At 38.7% G+C, this 19,851-nt stretch overlaps 1 protein-coding gene across 1 annotated transcript in view; it reads right to left on the reverse strand.

Annotated features, from left to right (window-relative positions):
• Positions 1–3,363: 3,363 nt before the first annotated feature.
• KDM7A (lysine demethylase 7A) overlaps positions 3,364–19,851 on the reverse strand; it is a 74,762-nt gene continuing 58,274 nt past the window's right edge. Inside the window, exons 11-20 of the mRNA XM_065883879.1 lie at positions 19,061–19,150; positions 12,437–12,646; positions 10,764–10,888; positions 10,403–10,557; positions 9,034–9,131; positions 8,405–8,553; positions 8,044–8,252; positions 6,636–6,721; positions 4,121–4,394; positions 3,364–3,458 (exon numbers count right to left, since the gene is read on the reverse strand). Coding sequence (XP_065739951.1) covers positions 3,364–3,458; positions 4,121–4,394; positions 6,636–6,721; positions 8,044–8,252; positions 8,405–8,553; positions 9,034–9,131; positions 10,403–10,557; positions 10,764–10,888; positions 12,437–12,646; positions 19,061–19,150 — 1,491 coding nt within the window. The remainder of the gene's footprint in view (positions 3,459–4,120; positions 4,395–6,635; positions 6,722–8,043; positions 8,253–8,404; positions 8,554–9,033; positions 9,132–10,402; positions 10,558–10,763; positions 10,889–12,436; positions 12,647–19,060; positions 19,151–19,851) is intronic.

Consider the following 19,851-nt stretch of genomic DNA (forward strand, 5'->3'; position numbering starts at 1 on the left):
TACTTCTACCTCTACAGTTGTATAGTGTATCTCTGTTAAAACTAATAAAGTTTTGTTTTATGAATGGGCCCTCTTGCTTAAGTTTGCTTAGAAGTGAAAATAATACTGCTTATTTCCTGGAGAAGATACCTCCAAGAGCAAACAATACAGCTTCAACTTTATATGCCCCCCACAGTACTAAGTAGTGCTGGGCACATAGTAGATGTCTGATAAATACCTGCTGATCTCATATGAATAAATACAGTAGAGTTCATTAAAAAGGCAATAACTAGGATTATTAAAAAATAGAGCAAAAAAAATAAAGCAGTATTCAGTGCTAAGTAGTGATAAAGATGGGCTTCTTTTCTGAGTTTATAAGATGGTTTCGGTCAGAATTTTCAATTCTGTATGCTTTAAAAATGAACTGATACTTATGAAGTTCAAAGTATTTCCAGGTATTGAACTATTATAAACTGCCAGCTTTGTACAGTTTACACCTTTAATCAATACTGGAGAGCATAATATTATGTGACGTTATGAATTACAGTACAGGGGATCCCAGGTTAACAGAAGTCACTTATTTGAATCAATACAGGAAAATGACTACCTACTACTACACTTAAAATTGCATATGTTAAATCGTAAGTGTTTGACAGAATTTGTATTTGCTTATAACTAGCTAAATGCCACCACTGGTGTCTTCCTAGGTTGCAGGGTCTATACAACACATAATAAATGAGACTGAGGGAAAGGCTGTGTCTATTGCAGTCGAGTCCAGATGCTGTTACTTCAAAGTTCTGTCATTTCCACAAGATAAAGGGATGCATCACAGCCAGTGATTTTACAAGAGGTTTGACAAGGAAGTCACTGGATCAGTGGCTGGATTTTTACCAATACACAAAAAGATTACATGTATTCTGTTTTAGTGGTTATTTCATGTTACTGAAAGTTTTTTGAACTTAGCCAGTTAATGGGCTAACACTGCCAAAAATGGATCCACAGTTCCTTCACTTAAAAGTTCAACATACTGGCTACTTAAAATTAGTATTTACCAGCCTAAGTACACAGGGCAGATACTGGCTACAATTTTAATTCATAAAAATAAATTATTTATTTTCATTTTTATAGCTAAGAAAAAAAAAGGTAATTAAAAATACTTAGAGCTGTGAAAAATGTAAAGGCAACAGAAGAACCCAAATCATAATGTAGCTGGAAAAAGAAATTATAATTCTCAATGCTTAAACTAACACCAAAACATGTGTATTTTAACACTAAAATGGTGTCTACAGAAAACCAAAACATCACAGTAATATATTGTGTGGGGAAGGTGGGAGAAACAGGCAGACCCACATTTTTGACGTCTTGAGTTCTGATGACCAACAAATGACTGACTGTACCTATCTCTACCTAGTTTTGGCATTGGGTACAGAGTTTAAGTAGGCCTATTATAGACATTTAGTACTCCCATAAAAATTCTTCTCCCTGACACCCAGATAAGACCCAGACAGTGGTCCAGTCACTTGGACCAAAAAGGCTCATTTTTAAGATATTTCATATATATTCCATGAAATATTGGAACGGAGGCAGAGTAAGAAATATTTCTCTTTGAAAATACACATTTGAATGTGACCATGAAAGATAATGATATAGACTTTTTTTTTTTCTTAGCTCTTCAAGTGATACTTAATACAGAAGGGAAAGTCCTGCTACCTTGCTGAGTAAAAAAAAAAAAAAGACAAACCCATAATATGGCCGTATTTCTTCTCCATAAAAATAAATTTTATCCAATTTGCCTATATTTTCTTTGTAGGAACTTGTAAAATGCTCTATTGTCAGAACTGGGAATATCTCCACCGCCCCACCCCCCCCCACCCCCCCGCAGAAATCACTTGTTTTTATGTCACGGGGGGCGGAAAAGGAAAATATAAGCTATTGCAAGCAACTGAAAACTGGCACTTAGTAAAAGTTGTGCACAAAGGAGAGAAATGATTCCTTAAAGCTCAACCAGATACTTAACCTCCCTATGCACTGGTTAAGTTAGGATAGATGGAAGAAACTGCAAAAAGCACCCATTTTACTCCAAATCCGTATCTTAAATAATTCTTTAGAAGGTTAAGAAATAAAAAACTAAACACACACACACACACACACACACACACACACACACCCAAATCATCTACTCCAACATGCTTGCTTCTATACAACTTAATATAGTATAGTCTTATTATATTACGGCTTATTATGCAGATTTGAATATTCTAAGTCAAACCATATTTCATATTTTCCAACAAATTAGGTATACAGAATAAAAGCGTCATAAAATATAACCTCTGTGGCAGGTGTTGGTCCTGCCCTCCAATACCAGTAGTATGAAGAAGGCCCTCTGTAGTTACAAATGTATTTGAAAAACTACAAACATGACAATTTAACCAAACTTATAATACTTTTCCCACAAGTAGGGAAAAGATATTAAAGCTGTACTCTTTGGGACCCAGATATCATCAGCAAAAAATGAAAATGCAAGAAGCCTATTTTTCTATTTAGAAGAAAACTGCAATGTCAAATGAAATGAGACATGTGGGGTCTTCTATGTAGTTCTTACACATTGGCTATGAAAGTATTTCCCTGCAAAGAGAAGAGTCTTGTGTCGTTATGAAATGATGGGGAGTGCAGAGGGAAGGTGGGATATAGGTAATCGACCTGGATAACAGTATGCACCTTGGATGTTAGCAAAAGCGAAGCTAATAGCTTATAAAAAACACATGAATTATATAAAATAAAATGATTTTCATATACATCTTAATTTAAAATAATTAATGCATCAAATCCCTGTTTAAGACTTTAACCTGAATAGCAAATTTAAGAGTCCAGACTAGTTACTGTCACCGTGGCTCTTCCCCACATGTAACACACACACTATCAAAAATAATTTAAAAACCTTCACATTCTTAAATCTAAATTAGTGAGATATTTCTCCAGAAATCTTCCAAATAAATAGCTTTAAAAAAGAAAGAATTTAAAAGCTGTTAACTTTAAAAAAAAATCTGTTAAATAAATTATTGATAATTCTTTACCCTACCACAGAAAACAAATCAAAACACTACCAACAACAAAATGGAATTCAAGCCCTGACAAGAGACCCTTTCCAGTTCAAGGTCTCTTTTTAAGGTTCTACCCTCCTTCTTCCTCTCCCCACCAGGTCCAAACTGGTTATTGCTGAGTGGGTGTGGCACAGTGAAAATGCAGCATCAGGTTCATTTTGTTCTTCAGGCAGTGTTCCCTACGGTACATGCAAACTGCTTCAGCGGGGGCGCGCGGAAGCTCCAGGCTCCCGTACCCCGAGACCGGTCTCCGAAAGGAAGAGTGACCACAACCGCAGCTCCGTCACACAAAGAAACGTGCGTGGCCATTTCTGTTCAATTTAAGGATCTTCCCAAGACGTTGTTTGGCTGTTGCCATTCCTTTTTTTGGACGTTTACCTATAACATACAGAACACCAACAACAGCATAAATAACAATGAAAATCATAGGTGACAGCACCGGGAAGATTTAAACGAGGGCGACATGGTAGGCAAAGGCTTTTCGGTGTTTTGAATGAGCAGGGTCACACTTCTGGAATTCCACTGCTTAAAACTCTTCCACCTCATCATGTGAGAGGGAAGGGCCAAACTCCTTCACTAAGACTTAGGAGACGCTCCCACGCTCTGATCCCTGCCTATCTCTTCAGCACGAGCTCTTACCCGATCCTGCCTCAAACTGTGCTTCAGCAGTGAAACTGAGGGCAGTTTCATACATAACCCCGTGCTGTTTCTCCCCGTTGTCCTGTGGGTCACACTGTCTCCTCTGCCTTCGGGGCTGTCTACCCTGTCCCTTCCCCCACCTCAGCATGGCTAACCCACTGTCAGCCTCTCCAGGATCTACCTCCCCCTCCAGGAAGCCCCTCCTGCTCCTCGGGGTGGACTGAGGTATCCTGCTTCTCTGTCCCCACAGGAACCTGTGCACGCTGCTGCTATCGCTGCGCTGTCTGTGACGCAGCAGGCTGTGAGCAACGTGAGGGTACAGACGATGTCCATCTAAACTGCTACTGTCACCAACATACACAGTCAGAAATGGACTTAACCCGCACGCGTGCAGCAGTTACCTTTTGTTGCCTGGTTGCTGATAGGTGGCGGATTTGATGCAGGTCTCTTGGTGGGGTGAAGGGGCGCTGAGAAGGAAGCTTCACCAACAGGCCTTTCTGGGCTTACATTGCCATTACTCATCTGGCATGCCCCCGACATCAAGCTTGAACTCTGCATACACTTTCCATTCTGAGGGCTTGAGCCACTGCTGTCCACAAAATCCCTACTTTGTACCTTCTGACTGATTTCTGATGAAACTTCCTTTCTGATGCATTTCTGGCCTCTACTTAGATCCTAAAAAAGAAGGAAGGAAATAAGGTCGAATTTTTAGGGTTCCTTTAAGATAAGTACGGTATTTAACCTCTCTATGCACTAACAATTCAAGGGAGAGAAGAAATAGGTTACTGAACTTGGGTTTTCTTAACATGTAGTAGCCTCAGAAAACCACCCCTCCTGAGGGCCATCTCATTCCGAAACCTAGAAGTGCTGAAGGATTCAAGTCTTGAAGATGCCTCATAATTTAAGTCCAGAAGAAAACACAGATAGATAGACAGACAGACAGATAGATAGATAGATAGACAGATGACTGGTGGGTCTTGAAGTCAAAACAGAGAGGGTCCTGACCAGAATTAAAAAGAGAAGGAAACAGAAACTCGAAAAGAGCATGCTGCAGATGTGATGTCTCACGAAGCTAGTTTTAAGTGTGTGTGTGTGTGTGTGTGTGTGTGTGTGTGTGTGTATTAAAGTGAATTTCTGATTCTGTAACAGTCAAGTAAGTTTTAAAAACAGCATTCAACACAGACTTGCTTTAAAATAGTCTCACAAATACTGTTGAGCATGAAGAAACAGCTGTTCAATTTGACATACCTTTCTAATACCTCGCTAGATTACAGTCAATAGAAATTCAATCTTCTCTAGGGTGATCTTGCTAATCATCTGTCCCCTACTTCTTTATTTTCAGACAATTATAAAAACAACCATTAGATTTAAATAATAGCTTATTTTTAATACTAAATCCTATAATGCTAATGAGTTATAAATTTTATAACCAGTGAGGCACTATAAAATCATACACTGAATAAGTGAATTCTTAATAGTTCAGGGATTTCTTAGCTGACCTTTGACCCTGGAGCATATCCTTCCATGAAGAGAACTTGTATGTACTTGCCTTGAAAGAGTAACTCGGTTCTTTTTCCTACTATAACTGTAATTGCTAAGTATTTAGAAAATACATATAAGCCAAACGAAGAACACAAAAACTACCCATATTTCTGCTACTCAGAGAATGCTTGCGGTTGGGGAGGCTTGAGGACTCCACTCTGCCACGTGAGAATTTTGATTCTTTCTTCGGCTGTCATTTTCCAAGGTCTGCAGCAAAAGGTCACACTGCTTTCCTTGTATGGTGCTACTGGTAAAGTTTTGCTTTTTTTAAAAGGTATTTTGGGTTCGTTTTGTTTGGTATAAGCATTCATACACCAGGATCCTAAAACATCAAGTGCCTTCTCTTAGAGCAGGGACTCTTAATCTGGAGTCAACGAATGGTCTGGGGTGAGGGTGGGCACAGACCATGAGAAAATGTAAGTACAAGTCATATTTATGATGGACATTTTTCTGGAAAGAGAATCCGTAACTGTCATCAAATTCTCAAAGAAATTTAGTATCTAAAAATATCTGACAGCGACTTCCGTGGTGGTCCAGTGGTAAAGAACCCGCCTTACAATGCAGGGGACGTGGGTTCGATCCCTGGTCAGGGCACTAAGATCCCACAGGCCACGGGGTAACTAAGCCTGTGTGCCACAACTACAGAGCCCACGCGCCCTGGAGTCTGCGTGCCACAACTAGAGAGAGAAAACCCACACGCCACAAATAGAGAGAAGCTGCGCGCCTCAACAAAGATCCCGTGCGCCGCAACTAAGACCCGACACAGCCAAAAATAAATAAAATAACATTAAAAAAAAAAATCTGACAAACAACGTCAGAAACTAAAAGGATCCTTGTGGTACTTTTTTTTTCCTTTCATGTTTCATTCTAGCCAGACATAACCTAAAGGTGTTGGCAGCCAGGAGTTTTTAACTGTTTTCTTAAATAAACTGTTCTTTTCCAGATCACATTCTATCCATAAGCCTTTCATCAGTCATTATATCAGAATCCCTAAAAACGGAGAGCTGTTCAAATGTGCATTTAATGGTCATTTTTTTTTTTTTTTTTTTTTTTTTTTTTTTTTACGGTATGCGGGCCTCTCACTGTTGTGGCCTCTCCCGTTGCGGAGCACAGGCTCCGGACGCGCAGGCTCAGCGGCCATGGCTCACGGGCCCAGCCGCTCCACGGCACGTGGGATCTTCCCAGACCGGGGCACGAACCCGCGTCCCCTGCATCGGCAGGCGGACTCTCAACCATTGCGCCACCAGGGAAGCCCCTAATGGTCATTTTTAAGCTCTCCAGGTCTAGTGGTTGATTACTGGTTGCAGCTTAAAAAAAGAAAGCCAAAACGGAGCCAATGACAATCTATTTGAACGCTTCAAACCTTGAATATACCTGACGATTAAATCTGGAAGTTGTATCAAATTGTTTAATCCAGGAAGAACTCCTCAAGTCTTGATCTTCAGTCTTGACATGATACCCTAAAGAGAAGCTTTCATTAAATGATCTTCGCACAAACTGGATCATAAAGAACAAAGTTAGCCTGCTACTTAAAATTGAAAGTAAGTTTATATTGACATTTTATTTTAAAATGAATATACTAACTCTTTATGCCTATACTTTCACCACACTCTTTTCCCTCTCAAAAACAAAACAGTCACCGGCTCTCAATCTAACACGTTGATTCTTTCAATTCTCCCAATGACTGTCTTTCTATGGCAGGATTTTGTGCCAGATGCTGGAGGACCTAGATCAAATTCTATGGCCATCTGCTGTAGATGTAAAACCAAGTGCAATAATACTTTCTCTAAAAGTAATATATTTTCCCATATAGAATAAAGGCATACGTTTGCCTGAATTTGGCAGCATTTCCGTAGAAGCTTTCTTTTCAAGGGACAAAGAGATTACAGGGAGACAGAATGGTATAGTGGAAAGACAGACAAACCCAGATTTGAATTTAAGTTCTTCCATTATCAATGCATCTTAAGGCAAGTTACTTAACCTCTTTAAACCTCAGTTTCCTCTTATACAATAAGCAAAGATTTTGAGATCAAACCGTCTAGTCCTGGGTTCAAATTCCAACCTCTGAACAGCTATGTAAGTATGGGCAAGTGAAGTCCACTATGTCTTTTTTCCTTTACCTGTTAAAGCTACATTACATACACCCAAAATGTTGTTTTGAGAATTAAGTGAAATCAATGTCAAGCTCCTGGTACTTAGTTAACACAGTTAGGTGGGAATGAACACAATGTCTACAACAGACTTCAGTTTTAATATGGTACCATCTTCTCCCCATTCCTCCTCAGATTTTTAGGGAAATAAAATTTTTCACCAAAGGCAGACAGAAGAAAACACTGTGTGGCATCACTGATAATGCCACCGAGTCTTGTCTCTTTCCTAATCCTTCCTTTTCAAGTAGGAGAGACCGTCCTCAAGCAGTAACAGTTCAAAGCTTGCTTCCACAAAAGGAAAAAGAGTTGATTGTTCAAGCTTAGCACGTCAATTAAGACACCAAAACATTCCCTCCACTCTGACCTGACTTATAAAAGGGAAACAATACTGTCTTGTGACAGCCAGTGAACACAACTCTTAATCCATTAATTTACATTTTGAGTTCTTATACTTGCATCTTACATTTGTCAACATTATGTATTCTTTTGCCAACAGGCTTAACACCATTTCCAACTAAAGATGTGCAATAAACAGCTCTCATTCATAATCTCTAACCTCAACTAGGATGACAGGGCTATTAAGGTGGGGCTTATATGTTATTTTTCAGAGACTTATAGTTTATGTTTCTTACCACTTTCCACTGGCTTATCACAGCGATACAGCTGCCTAACCTCATGGTTACTGCTGCGGCAGCTGCTGGGATCCTGGAGAGAGTGTCTTTCACCACCGCAGTCTGTGCTTTGTATCTGCCTTTGTAAACACGTGGAATAGTGCAACCCTGCCATAGACAGCATGCCCTGAATAGCTTCTTCCTCTGTGCTCGTCGAGGTAGGACACTCCCTAAAGGGCGGATCAGCAAAAAAGAACATTTTTAATTCTAATAAAATTTTTGGTAAAATTTAAAATAAAAACCCCAAACAAAACAAAGCAACAAACGTTTTCTTATCATTTATATCACAATATAATAAGACTACCATCATCAGCATGCCCACCTTTTAACTGGAATTTCGCTCCTAGATGGCTTCTGGCTCTTTTGAAGGAAGCTCCTCATCAAATTAGATTCTTCCTTAAAGTTTGATGTAACTTCTTGTTTCTTTTCATCACCTGAACTTTCAGACTCTTCAGTGGTAAAATTATTTTTCTGAGATAATTAAATGGAGGCAAATCTATATAAGAAATCTGAACAGGTCTGTACAAACTAACCAGAAACACTTTATCCGTCTAGGGAAAGTGAGAATCTTAATTATCATGGAATTATTTCTGTATTTCATATGAAAATGCCTAATAACTACAGTAACATAATTCCTTAGTTTAAAAAAACCACATAGTACAGGTTTTCTTTAAGGCAAAATGAAATATAACCTATGAGAGAAATACGAGAAACATGAGAACAGTACCTCCCTCCACCCTTTCCAAAATCAGACAAAAGCTATGTCGATCAGATGTAAATAGTCACATGATGGGACGTGTGTGTATAATTACCACTGCAGAGAAGGCCCTGTGCCACAAAGGTCAGAGAGACAGGCTTTGGGAAAGCTGTCATTCACTTTCCTCCTAGGTAAAGGAAAGTGGGTGCTCATCTTTTTGTCACATAACTTTAAGTTAAGGGTTCCAGGCGTACCAGTGCGGTGCAATCAGGTCCAGAGTCTTCTGAATCAGAAATATCAGAATATTCTGATGATCGATTCCTGAGTTCTGATTTCACACTTGTTAAAAACCCTGAGGAGGAAAATGATGAGAGAAAAACAGAGTCATTAGAATTTGAATAAAGTGCCACCCAAAGCCCGTCCAGCTTTGTGAGATGCCTCACCCGCTCCTGCTCTGTCCTTTTCTCACTGCTCTCATTGTCTTCATTCCATTCCTCCCCCATGGACTATCTCCCTAACTGACCAAGATACAGATTAACGTGTATTCTTAAAACATCTGGGGTATTTGTTGAATATGGTGATATAATCCTTATATGGGTGGGTTGACTGTTTTATATTTCTTTCCAGAAAAAAACCTCTAACACTAAAATTAGCTTGCAAGATGCTTTTCACTTTCCGTTGTGCATTATTTCTCTCAACAGAAAACAAAACAAAATAAACTCTCCTAAGCCTAAGACACATTCAAGTAGACAGTGAATCCAACAAGCTTGAACCAGGCTCCAGCCCTGCCTCTCTCTTGCCGGTAGCACTCCTCAACAACTGTTGGATGAACTCCATTGATTAGCTGCCTCTCCCCCCCCATCACGAGAACAAAGGCAGAGTCAGCAACTACAGCAATACCAAACTTACCCAGAATTAGCAGGACTGAGGTATCCAACATGGATTAAATAATGTTAATCACCTGGAACATTTACTTATCAAGTACTAAAATATTTAACTCCTTTTTAAGATAGAAGGGTATATGGAGGCCCTGAAAAATGTTGAGAAAATGAAGACTTCATTCAAAGAAGAAAGATCTCGAGGAGGAGGAGGTGTTACTATTCATCACACTGATGATAACCAATTAATAACCAAGTAGAGGCCTTCTTGTCAACAGGCGATCAAATAAAACAATACATGGACTGCTAATAGTTTCAGATCAGCCAGTTATATATGTCTCCTAATTCTGAAAACCATTTGTATCTTAGCTAAAATTATCTCAGAAATAGGATTAAACTTGCAACTTTATTATTTTATTATTTGGAATAGAGGCCTGTAAGATGCATGAGCTTCATGTGACTCTTGTAAAAACTGTTACTAGATGAGGGTGTCACTGGCCGGCGACATCCTCGTCACTAATATCACCTTCCCTGGACGCCACCCCTCACTTGGTGGTCACATCTGGCAGTTCCCTGATGGGGAGATGGCTCAGAAATGCTCCAGACTTCTCAAAAGAGTATCAGGGACACAGAAATTGTAATCCTACTGCTGATTTAAGCACTTTAAAATTAGCAAGTTACTTTACATATTATTAGCACATTGGTAACGAGCAGACCTTTAAAATGACCACTAAAACAAACATACTGTTAAGTGGTTTCTGAGACGCTTCATTCTCCACCCCCTCTATTCCTGAGCTCTCTTCCATCTTCACTTTTGCCTTTTTTGTCCTTCTCTTATCCTCTTCATTTTCACTGTCTGCTGTATAGAGACTCTGATCTGTAAAGGGTTGTCTCTCATCCCTGTATACAGTGGGAAAAACAATCGAGTCAGTGCAACCATGTAGCCAAACGGTATTAAACCCTCCTTAATTTACAGAGAAAATAGAGAACTAAGACACTTTCCCCATATTTCAGGCAGCTGTGTAACGGTCTGGACCAGGGATTAAATGAACAGAGGGAATCCACTGAAAACTAATCTGTTGGATACTCTGATCTACTTCACATACTTAATTATCCTTCCATTTGTCAGCAGTAACCGGAGATCATTATCTTTCGCTCTCCATTCAGGTACCGTGGAAGATGGCTGGAGATGTTTGTTGAATTTTCCATTCAGTTTAGAGCTCAAAATGTCCTTAAAGTATAAAAACAGAACTTACTTAACCTCCGCCCTCAAATATACCAGCTTGACAAGTAAAGAACTGTATACCACCCACCACCTCCCCCACGCCCCCTCCCCAAGCCCTGCATGCTGAAGAGTGCTGGGCGGCCTCCGAGGCTAGGGCGTTTGCAGTGGTGTGGCACGAAAACTAAATGGTTCCTAAAACCAAAGCATGAACCTGGTTCACCCTTCTGTAGGGCCAGTTAACTATAAAACGCATTCTATAACGCAGAATATGAAATCTCTATCAAGTGAATTCAGACATTTCACTCTGCAGAGAGCTGAAAAACTGAAGAGCTGGAGAAGTCCTGCCTTCACGTGTCTGAATTCTCTTTGTCTGGCTTCTCCCTGCAGAAGTGCCAGCTGCTGGGTCCTTTCCAGTCACCCTATCTTTGACCTAATCTCTAGTCTTCCCACCAGGCACTCCCAGCAATTTACATGTCATCACCCTGCTATCACCGGGAACAAAGGCCACCGGGTGACATAAAGGCACAACAGTAGCTGGTTTTCAATACATAAAGAATATTTCCTTTTCGTGGCAGTATTTTTCTTTAAGAATAAATAGAACCTTTTATAATAAGCTAAACCTTCTCCTAGATGGCTATGGATTTAAGGCGGTTTAGAACAACAAAAGCTTAAAACAGTATAAATATAATTATATAAAATTTCAAATATTTAAGGAAGTTTTCATTTCTATATAGCTTCTTTAAATATGTTAATTAAGAGATACTGCTATCTTATTCATTTTAAATTATCCTCTACTTAAGATGTAAAATCATGGATGATATGGACCTCACCACATGTCATTAGCGTGTTTTACAAAGGCCCTACATCGAGCTCATGACTGCCCCACTGCTTCTCCCCTTTGTCCATTAGGCCATCACTTCTCAAACTGCAGTCATGGGTTTAACAGACTCCCAGCCTGACAGTTATCCGTGCTGCTGCTGCTGGGCCAGGAAAAGGCCCTCTGCACTTGCTCTTCCCTCTGCCTGCAGTACTCTTCCTCCAGTCTGTGTATCCAGCTGATTTCTTCTGCTATGTAAGTGGCATTCAAATGCACCCACCTGAGAGGCTCTCTGACCACCTTAGCTAAAGCAGCCAGCCACCTGAGCCCTTTTATTCTCTGGCTCTACTGCTCTCTTTCTTCATAACATTTGTTATCTGAAATTATATTATTTTAATATCTGTCTCTGACTTCAATCCTTCCAACTTGAGCTAGGATGGAAGCTACACCAGGGCAGGGACTTAAGTTATGCTCACTCTGGTATCTTCTCCAGAGCCTAAAAGAGCACGCAGCACTTGGTAAGCACTCAGTAAACATGTCGGCAAACAGATGAGATCTGTTCGTCCTACTTCTACAATGAAGCATGTCCCTGTCACGAGCAGAAGCGCTGCTGACCCCTACAGCACTAAGCAAAGATCAGAAAACAAGAACGGCCGGCCTGTTCTCTTTCTATAGTCTTTCTGAAGGCCTTTCAGAAACGACCAAGTCTCCCGTGTGACCATGGAACGGAAGCTTGCCTCTTCCCAGGGACACATCTCCAGTCTTCTGAGCACCTCCCTCGTGTGGAGCTCCAGGATGTCTAGGTTAGAAGGAGTTCGGACATTATGATCTCGAAGTTTCCGCATCCTTCGTCGGGAATGGTATGGGGAAGCTGCTTCATTTGAGGATCGTGAAACTGGACATACAGTAGGAATTCCCTGAGATTTAACTGGTTTGCCGTTTTCCTCCTTTAAGAATGAAATTCAGGGTATTTTTATGACAAGGCCACAAACATACTGACTAATCAGCCATAAACATATTTTAGAAAACAAAAAACATTCAGTTTAATCACATAAACAAAAAACACCGAATTATAAAGCTTGAACGGCTTAGCTGAGACCGTTTCCCCTTCTCTCCCCCACGTAATATACTGTGAACATATTTCCTTGATTTTCAATATCATTTTAGAGGCTGTGCCACATTCTACTGTAGAGATATGGCATCATTCGTTGACCTAATGTTTAATGGCAATTATTTAGGCTGCTTCCAGTTCTTCCCTAGGATAAAATTCTTTCACATACATAATTGCATAAATCAATAAATGCTTTTTAAACCAAAGTCACACATCTCTATGTAGCTTTAAAATTTAAAACTCTATAAGCATATCATGAAAAGCGCAGTCTACTCGTCCCCATCTGATTCGCTTTCTCCAGAGGTAACAACTTGCAAGTTTTTAAGCACTGTAGTAACATACACAGAATTTTGTACCACATAATATATGTATATGTAATTTATACGTAACGTATACGTAATTTACCATTTTAAAGTGTAAAATGCCACAGTTCAGTGGCATTAGGTGCATTTCACATTGTCTAACCATCACCACTATCCATCTCCAGAACTTTTTAATCCTCTCAAACTCTTAAATAATAGCTCCCGGGCTTCCCTGGTGGTGCAGTGGTTGAGAGTCCGCCTGCCGATGCAGGGGACACGGGTTCGTGCCCCGGTTCGGGAAGATCCCACATGCCGCGGAGCAGCTGGGCCCGTGAGCCATGGCCGCTGAGCCTGTGCTCCGCAGTGGGAGAGGCCACAACAGTGAGAGGCCCGCGTACCGCAAAAAAGAAAAAAAAAAAAAAATAATAACTCCACTCCTCCTTAGCCCCAGCCCCAGGCAACTACCATTCTACTTTCTCTATGAATCTGACTACTCTAGGAACTACATGTAAATGGGATCACACAATATTTCTCCCTTTGTGACTGGCTTATTTCACTTAACACAGTAACTTCAAGGTTCATCCATGTTGTAGCATGTGTCAGAATTTCCTTCTTTTTTAATGCTGAATAATATTCCACTGTATGTATATAACACATTTTGCTCATCCATTCATCTGTGATGGACGTCCGGGTTGCTTCCACGTTTTCGATGCTGTGAATAATGCTGCTATGAACATGTGTGTGCACCCTGCTTTCAATTCTTTGGGGTATATACCCAGCACTTCCAACTCTTGTAGCTGTTTTTGTTGTTGTTGTTGTTTCAGTTATTTGCCTCCAAATGTCTAAAGAACATGTTTAAACTGTTATTTCTTGGTTTTTCAGCTTCAGACATTATTGAATCCCTACTATGTAAGATAAAGTCTTAATCTTTGCACACCTCTCCTAAAGGCACACACACTTTCTCTTCCTTCAGTATTTAAACTGGACTCAATGAAAATTATTTACAAGCCAGTGCCATGTAACATACTATTATTACCTCTACTTACTTTTACATCCTTTGACTTTCCCTTGAGTTTATAATTGCCTCATCTCCATCTGTTTTGCTTCCTATGTATTTATCACTAATTGATCCCCAAATTCCCACTAGAAGAATGCAAACATTCAAACACATTAAGTAATTTATCAATCTTTATATTTTTCTTTGGAGACAGACCTCCTAGACAGGAAGGCCTGATAAAGTACAAGATGCCCAGTTAAATGTGAATTTCAGATCAACAACTGATATGGAGCCTTTCATTCTCCTGCTCCACCCTGGACTAGCTGCACTCTGGGCCTGCACATGATACCAAAGGCCATTCCCGACCTGCTCCCATTCTACCACATAAAGCTGCCATCCCCACCCCACCCCCATCTCTGGCTGTCACTCCCTACCCTTTTCCCCTCCTCTATTTTCTTCAGAGCACTCCTTTACTCCTGAGTTATTAAAATATTTACGGCCAGCCTCTTCCTACTAAGCTCCATGCAGGCAGGGCCTTTGATTCCTGATGGGACACAGCACATAGTAGGTACTCAGTATTTGTTGGAAGAATGAATTCCAGGGCTCCTCCTTTTTCGGTTTACTCTCTCCCAGAACATCCTCTAAGAGTCTCCTGAGAAAGGGAACATGGAGGTAAACTGTTTGAGACCTTGCCTCTCTGACATTTTTACCATCATATTTGACTTATAGCTTGGCTGAACGCAGACCTGTAGGTTGGCATCCCTCCTATCCCAGAATGTTAAAGAGTCTGCTTTATTGCCTTCTAGTCTGTAATGTTACTGTTGAGAAATCTGATATTATTCTCATTCCCGATTCTTTGTATATGACCCATACTTCCTTCTTTGATGCTTTTTAGGATATACTTCATGACATGTATTCTAAAATGTGACCAAACGTGCCTTTGAATAGGCCTTTTTTCACTCACTGTACCAGGAATTCTGTAGAGTTCTCAATTTGGGAAGGTGTGTCCTTGAATTCTAAAACATTTTCTTTGATTATTCTTCTGATAATCTTGTTTTCTGTGTTATCTCTCTCTGGAACTCACATTATTTTGACAGTGATTGTGTAAAACGACCTAATTTTTCTGTCCTATTTCTTTTTTTTTTAACTTTGGGAGAGATTTTTCCAACTTTATCTTCCAACCATTCTACTAAGTTTTGTTTCTATTTTATTTCTAATTTCCAAGAGCTCCTTTTCTTTTTGCTTTGAATGTTCCTTTGTTAAAGCTTCCTGTTCTTTTTTCATGGAGGTACTATTTACTCTTTTCTCTCTTCAGGGTATCAGTTATGGTTGGGTTTTGGGCTAGAGACTTATTTGCTTATTGATTGTTTCCTCTGAATACTTTTTTCCCCCCTTTTTATCCTTTATTTTTGGTCTCTGTCTTAAAAAATTTTCTTGGCTTTCTATGCATTTTCAAAGGGAAGCATTAAAAAGCTAACTGGTTTCAAGAAATGGTGCTAAGAAAACTACATAAAAATATGAGGAAAAATAATGCCTTAATTTACCTTACGCTATGTATAAAATTTCAAGATTGGCCATTTACCTAAATGTAAAAGCTTCTAGAAAAAAAAGAAAGCATCTTCAAGACCTTGGGTGGGCAAAGATTTCTTAGAGAGGACACACAGAAAGGTACTAACTATTTATAAAAGAAAAAGATTTTATAAATTGGACTTCTTCAAAATTAAAAATTTCTGCTCATAAAAAGACACCATTTTTCATACGAACTATATCTCAAGGGAAAAAAAGTAAAAAAAAAAAAAGAAGACACCATGAAGACAATGAAAAGGTAAGCCACAGGCTGTGGGTAAATATTAACTATTATATATATATGTATATATCTCATATATATCATCTGTACATACATGAATGAATGCATGCCAAAGGACAAAGAACTTGTGTCCAGGATATATAATAAACTCCTAAAAATCAATAATAAAAACAACATAATTTTTTAAATGGGCAAAAACTTCAAACAGATACTTCATAAGGGAAGATATACAGACAGCCATGCACACAAAACGGTGTTCAACATCATCAGTCTTCAGGAAAATGTAAACTAACACCACAATGAAACAATTTTCATATTCTCTGCAATAGCAAAAATGAAAAAGACTGAAAACACCAAATACTTACTGGCAAGGATATGGAACTACAACTCCCATGCATTGCTGGTGAGAGTGTGAAATGGTACAAACACTTTGGAAAACTATTTGGCAGATTCTCATACAGTTAAAAATTCATTTGCCCTATGACTTAACAACTCTACTCCCAGGTATTTATCCAAGAAAAATGAAAACATATATCTACCACAAGACACACAGGTTGCTTATAACAGTTTTATTCATAATGACCAAATCTGCATATAACCCAAATATTCATCAACAGAAGAATGGAAAACAAACTGTGGTATATTCATTTAACCGAATACTACTCAGCAATGAAAAAGAACTACTGACACATGCAACGTGAATGAATCTCAAAAGCCTTATGTTTAAAGAAGCCAGACACAAAAACACTATATGCTGTATGACTGCCTTTATCTGAAATTCAAAAATAGGCAAAATTAATCTATGATATAGCAGGACAGGTCAGAACAGTGGTAGCTATGATAGTCCAAGACTGAATAGAAGGGGGCAAGAAATGACCTTCTGGGGTGATGCAGATGATTTTTAGCTCAACTGGGGTAAGGGTTACACAGGTATATACTTTTGTCAAAACTCGAATTGTACTTTCATGACCTGTGCGGTTTCACTGTATGTAAAAAGGAAAAAGCTAATTGGGAGCTCTGTGTGAGTGGGGCTTTATCAACTGACGGGTTTCACTATAGGAATCTGGGTTGTTCCATCTGAAGGTTTCAAATTGTCAGCATCAGTGGATCTTCTTCTTGGCTTGGGAGGTACAGGCCAGACTGCCAGTGTTTTGGGGAGCCACGTGGAAGAAGAATCATTCACTATGTAGATTGTCACTTAATCCTCTTGTTTTCAGTACAGTACCCATCTCCCTCAGCTGGGTTCAGTGGCCAAAGTCCAGTCTCAAGTTCAACCTCTAAAAAATTAAATCTCTAGTTTTTTGCATGTGTTAAGGCAGGGATCTGGAGGTCAATTTATTTCTTAAATAGACCTTTAATCAATCCTGCTTTCAACCCCACCTCCACTCTCATATTCAGAGGGTCCTAGTTTCCCTGATTGCTGAACTTTTTGAAGGTTTTACTGTACAAATAAGATCTGCTCTGGTCTTCTCCCAGAGGTTTCTCTCTGAAACCCAGAGAGAGGTTTCTCTCTGAAACCCAGAGGTTTCAGCTCTCTCTGGTCTGCTAAGTCAGTTACCACTTGAACATTTGCTTTCCAGCTTCCAAAATTTTGTTGGAGTCTTCATCTCTATTGTTCTCTTTGTCTTCAGGATATATTGCTTTTTATTCTTTTACTATCATTTTGGTTCCAAGAGGTGATAGTGGTAAACAGGTATGGTCATGTACAAAGTTTAATTGGATTCCTCTTATTTACTTTATTAAAATAATGCTAAGTCAAGGGATATGCCAGTTAGAAAGCATGAACTATTTACACTTCCAACCAGCAGCACAAAAATAAAGAATTTTATCTTTGCCAATCTGATAAATGATCATTTGAAATCATAAATTATGTGGCAAAATGTACTTGAATACTTTTTCGCATACTGAGAATATTTTTCATCTTTTTATTGGATTGGCCATTTCTATGTCTTCTTTGGTGAAATACTCGTTTATATTTTCTTTGTACATTTCTCTACTGCCATTTTGCTTCCTTCTGTTCTCCCTACCCTCCAATTAAAAAACAAAAACCCCAAAACAACAAAAAAACACTTTGTTGACTATCTTTGTCCAATTATTCTTCCAAGTATATTTTACCATTTTCAATATGTGATACTAATTTGGAATTGACATATTTCAGAAATGACACTCCCATTTATTCAACTATAGTTTTATTTCTCTTAGTAAAGATTTATAGTTTTTGCATACAGACCTACACCTTTCTTATTGAGTTTATTCTTAGTTTTGGTTGTTATTATATATGGTATTTATATATGTATCCATTTACAAATATATTTAAGATTAAATATGTGACTTTTGATTTTAAAAATCTATTTATATGCAGCTCTTCAAAAACAGAAAATAATTTCCTACCATATCTGAACATATTGAGAATTACATGAAATACTCTATCCAAGGATATTAAACCCAACATTTTAATATTTCTTAGACATACACCTCTTTTCATTCCCCCAAACACAGCCCTAATCTGAGCTGTGTCAATTAGCCGCCATTCCTCCACTTAATTTCCTTTCAGTTCAAGCTGGATACTAACAGAACCACCTTCCTCAAGAATTCCTTTAACTAAAACCCCCTTTCTTTAATACCTAGAATAGCTCTAATTAATAAATTAAAACACCTAATCTAAGACTTCATGGGCTTTTATCAAAGGGCATTTACCTAAACGAGTTGCTGTAATATTTTCACTCAAGTGGATCTCCTTGCCCCACCTTACTTGTGTCATCCCTCTTTCCAATTCAGTTTCACCCAGCTCTTACTCATCTTACCTTTTCTCTTTCTTTCATTTCTTAACATGTATTCATCTCTGCATTGCAGAAATGAATGAGATCTGAAAGTTTTGTTTATGCTGTATTTTTTTTTGGAGTAACCTGAAGAACCTGAAGTAAGCCGGTAACTGCTTCCTTATTACTTCACTATGATACAATACTCCAGATTTCTCCGTAGGACTTTGGGAGCCTGAACACCTGAGACTCCTTCCAAGACACAGTGCATTCTATTTCTTCTAAGAGTGTCAGGGCTTTCCAATGTTTGTAGTGTGGTGGTAGATCCAAGTGCTTCTCAGAGCAGAGAGTAACCAGGCATTTAGATGATAGTTTCTACTCTTACCTCTATTGCTCGAATTACTTTAGAAAGTTCTTTAATAAGATGTCCAGGTCTAACATTGTCTGGAATTTCAAAGGCATGTTCAGATACAAGCTGTATTTGGATTAACAAAGATAAGACAACCAAAGTTACTTACATTTTAAGATGTAAAAACTAATTTACTAAATCAATTTTCAGGTTCTCTAGATATTACAGACAAGGTCAAATACCCACAAGTCAGGTCTCAGAGCTCATGTGGTTGGTTTCATATCTTCTAAGGAGATCCTTATTAACTCATAAAATCCTCTTACCTTGAGTTAAAAATGGACTTGTCTTACTGTAAATTTTGTTCTATATGGACTCTACACCTCAAAGCCTACTGTAATTCTAACTACTACTATAATTAGTAGAGAAACTAACTAAATTTAATTCATAATACGTAAGGATCTGTAAGGGGGAACTCAGGCACTAAAATAGTCCTAGTTTCTCATGAGAAATCTAATTCGCCAAGATTTTTTCTTTTCACATTGAAAGCAAAATAGGGAAAAGATCCCATCCACAGGAAGGAGGAATTAATTACCATATCTACTGAACTGCAAACTGCTGTCATTATTTATTATGTCTATTTCCAAATATTAATCTGTATATCTAAGAAAGTTTTGACCTTTTAGGCACACTTAACGTACTAATTGTTACTTCTGCTTTACATCCTCTCCTTGGTTTGGCATAATTTGTTAAAACAAACTAATGACATCAAGATACAGTTGAGTACTTTACGGGTGTTGACTCATAAATCCTTTCAACAACACTCTGAC

This window comes from Phocoena phocoena, chromosome 9 (assembly GCF_963924675.1).
Source record: "Phocoena phocoena chromosome 9, mPhoPho1.1, whole genome shotgun sequence".
Lineage (NCBI taxonomy): Eukaryota > Metazoa > Chordata > Mammalia > Artiodactyla > Phocoenidae > Phocoena > Phocoena phocoena.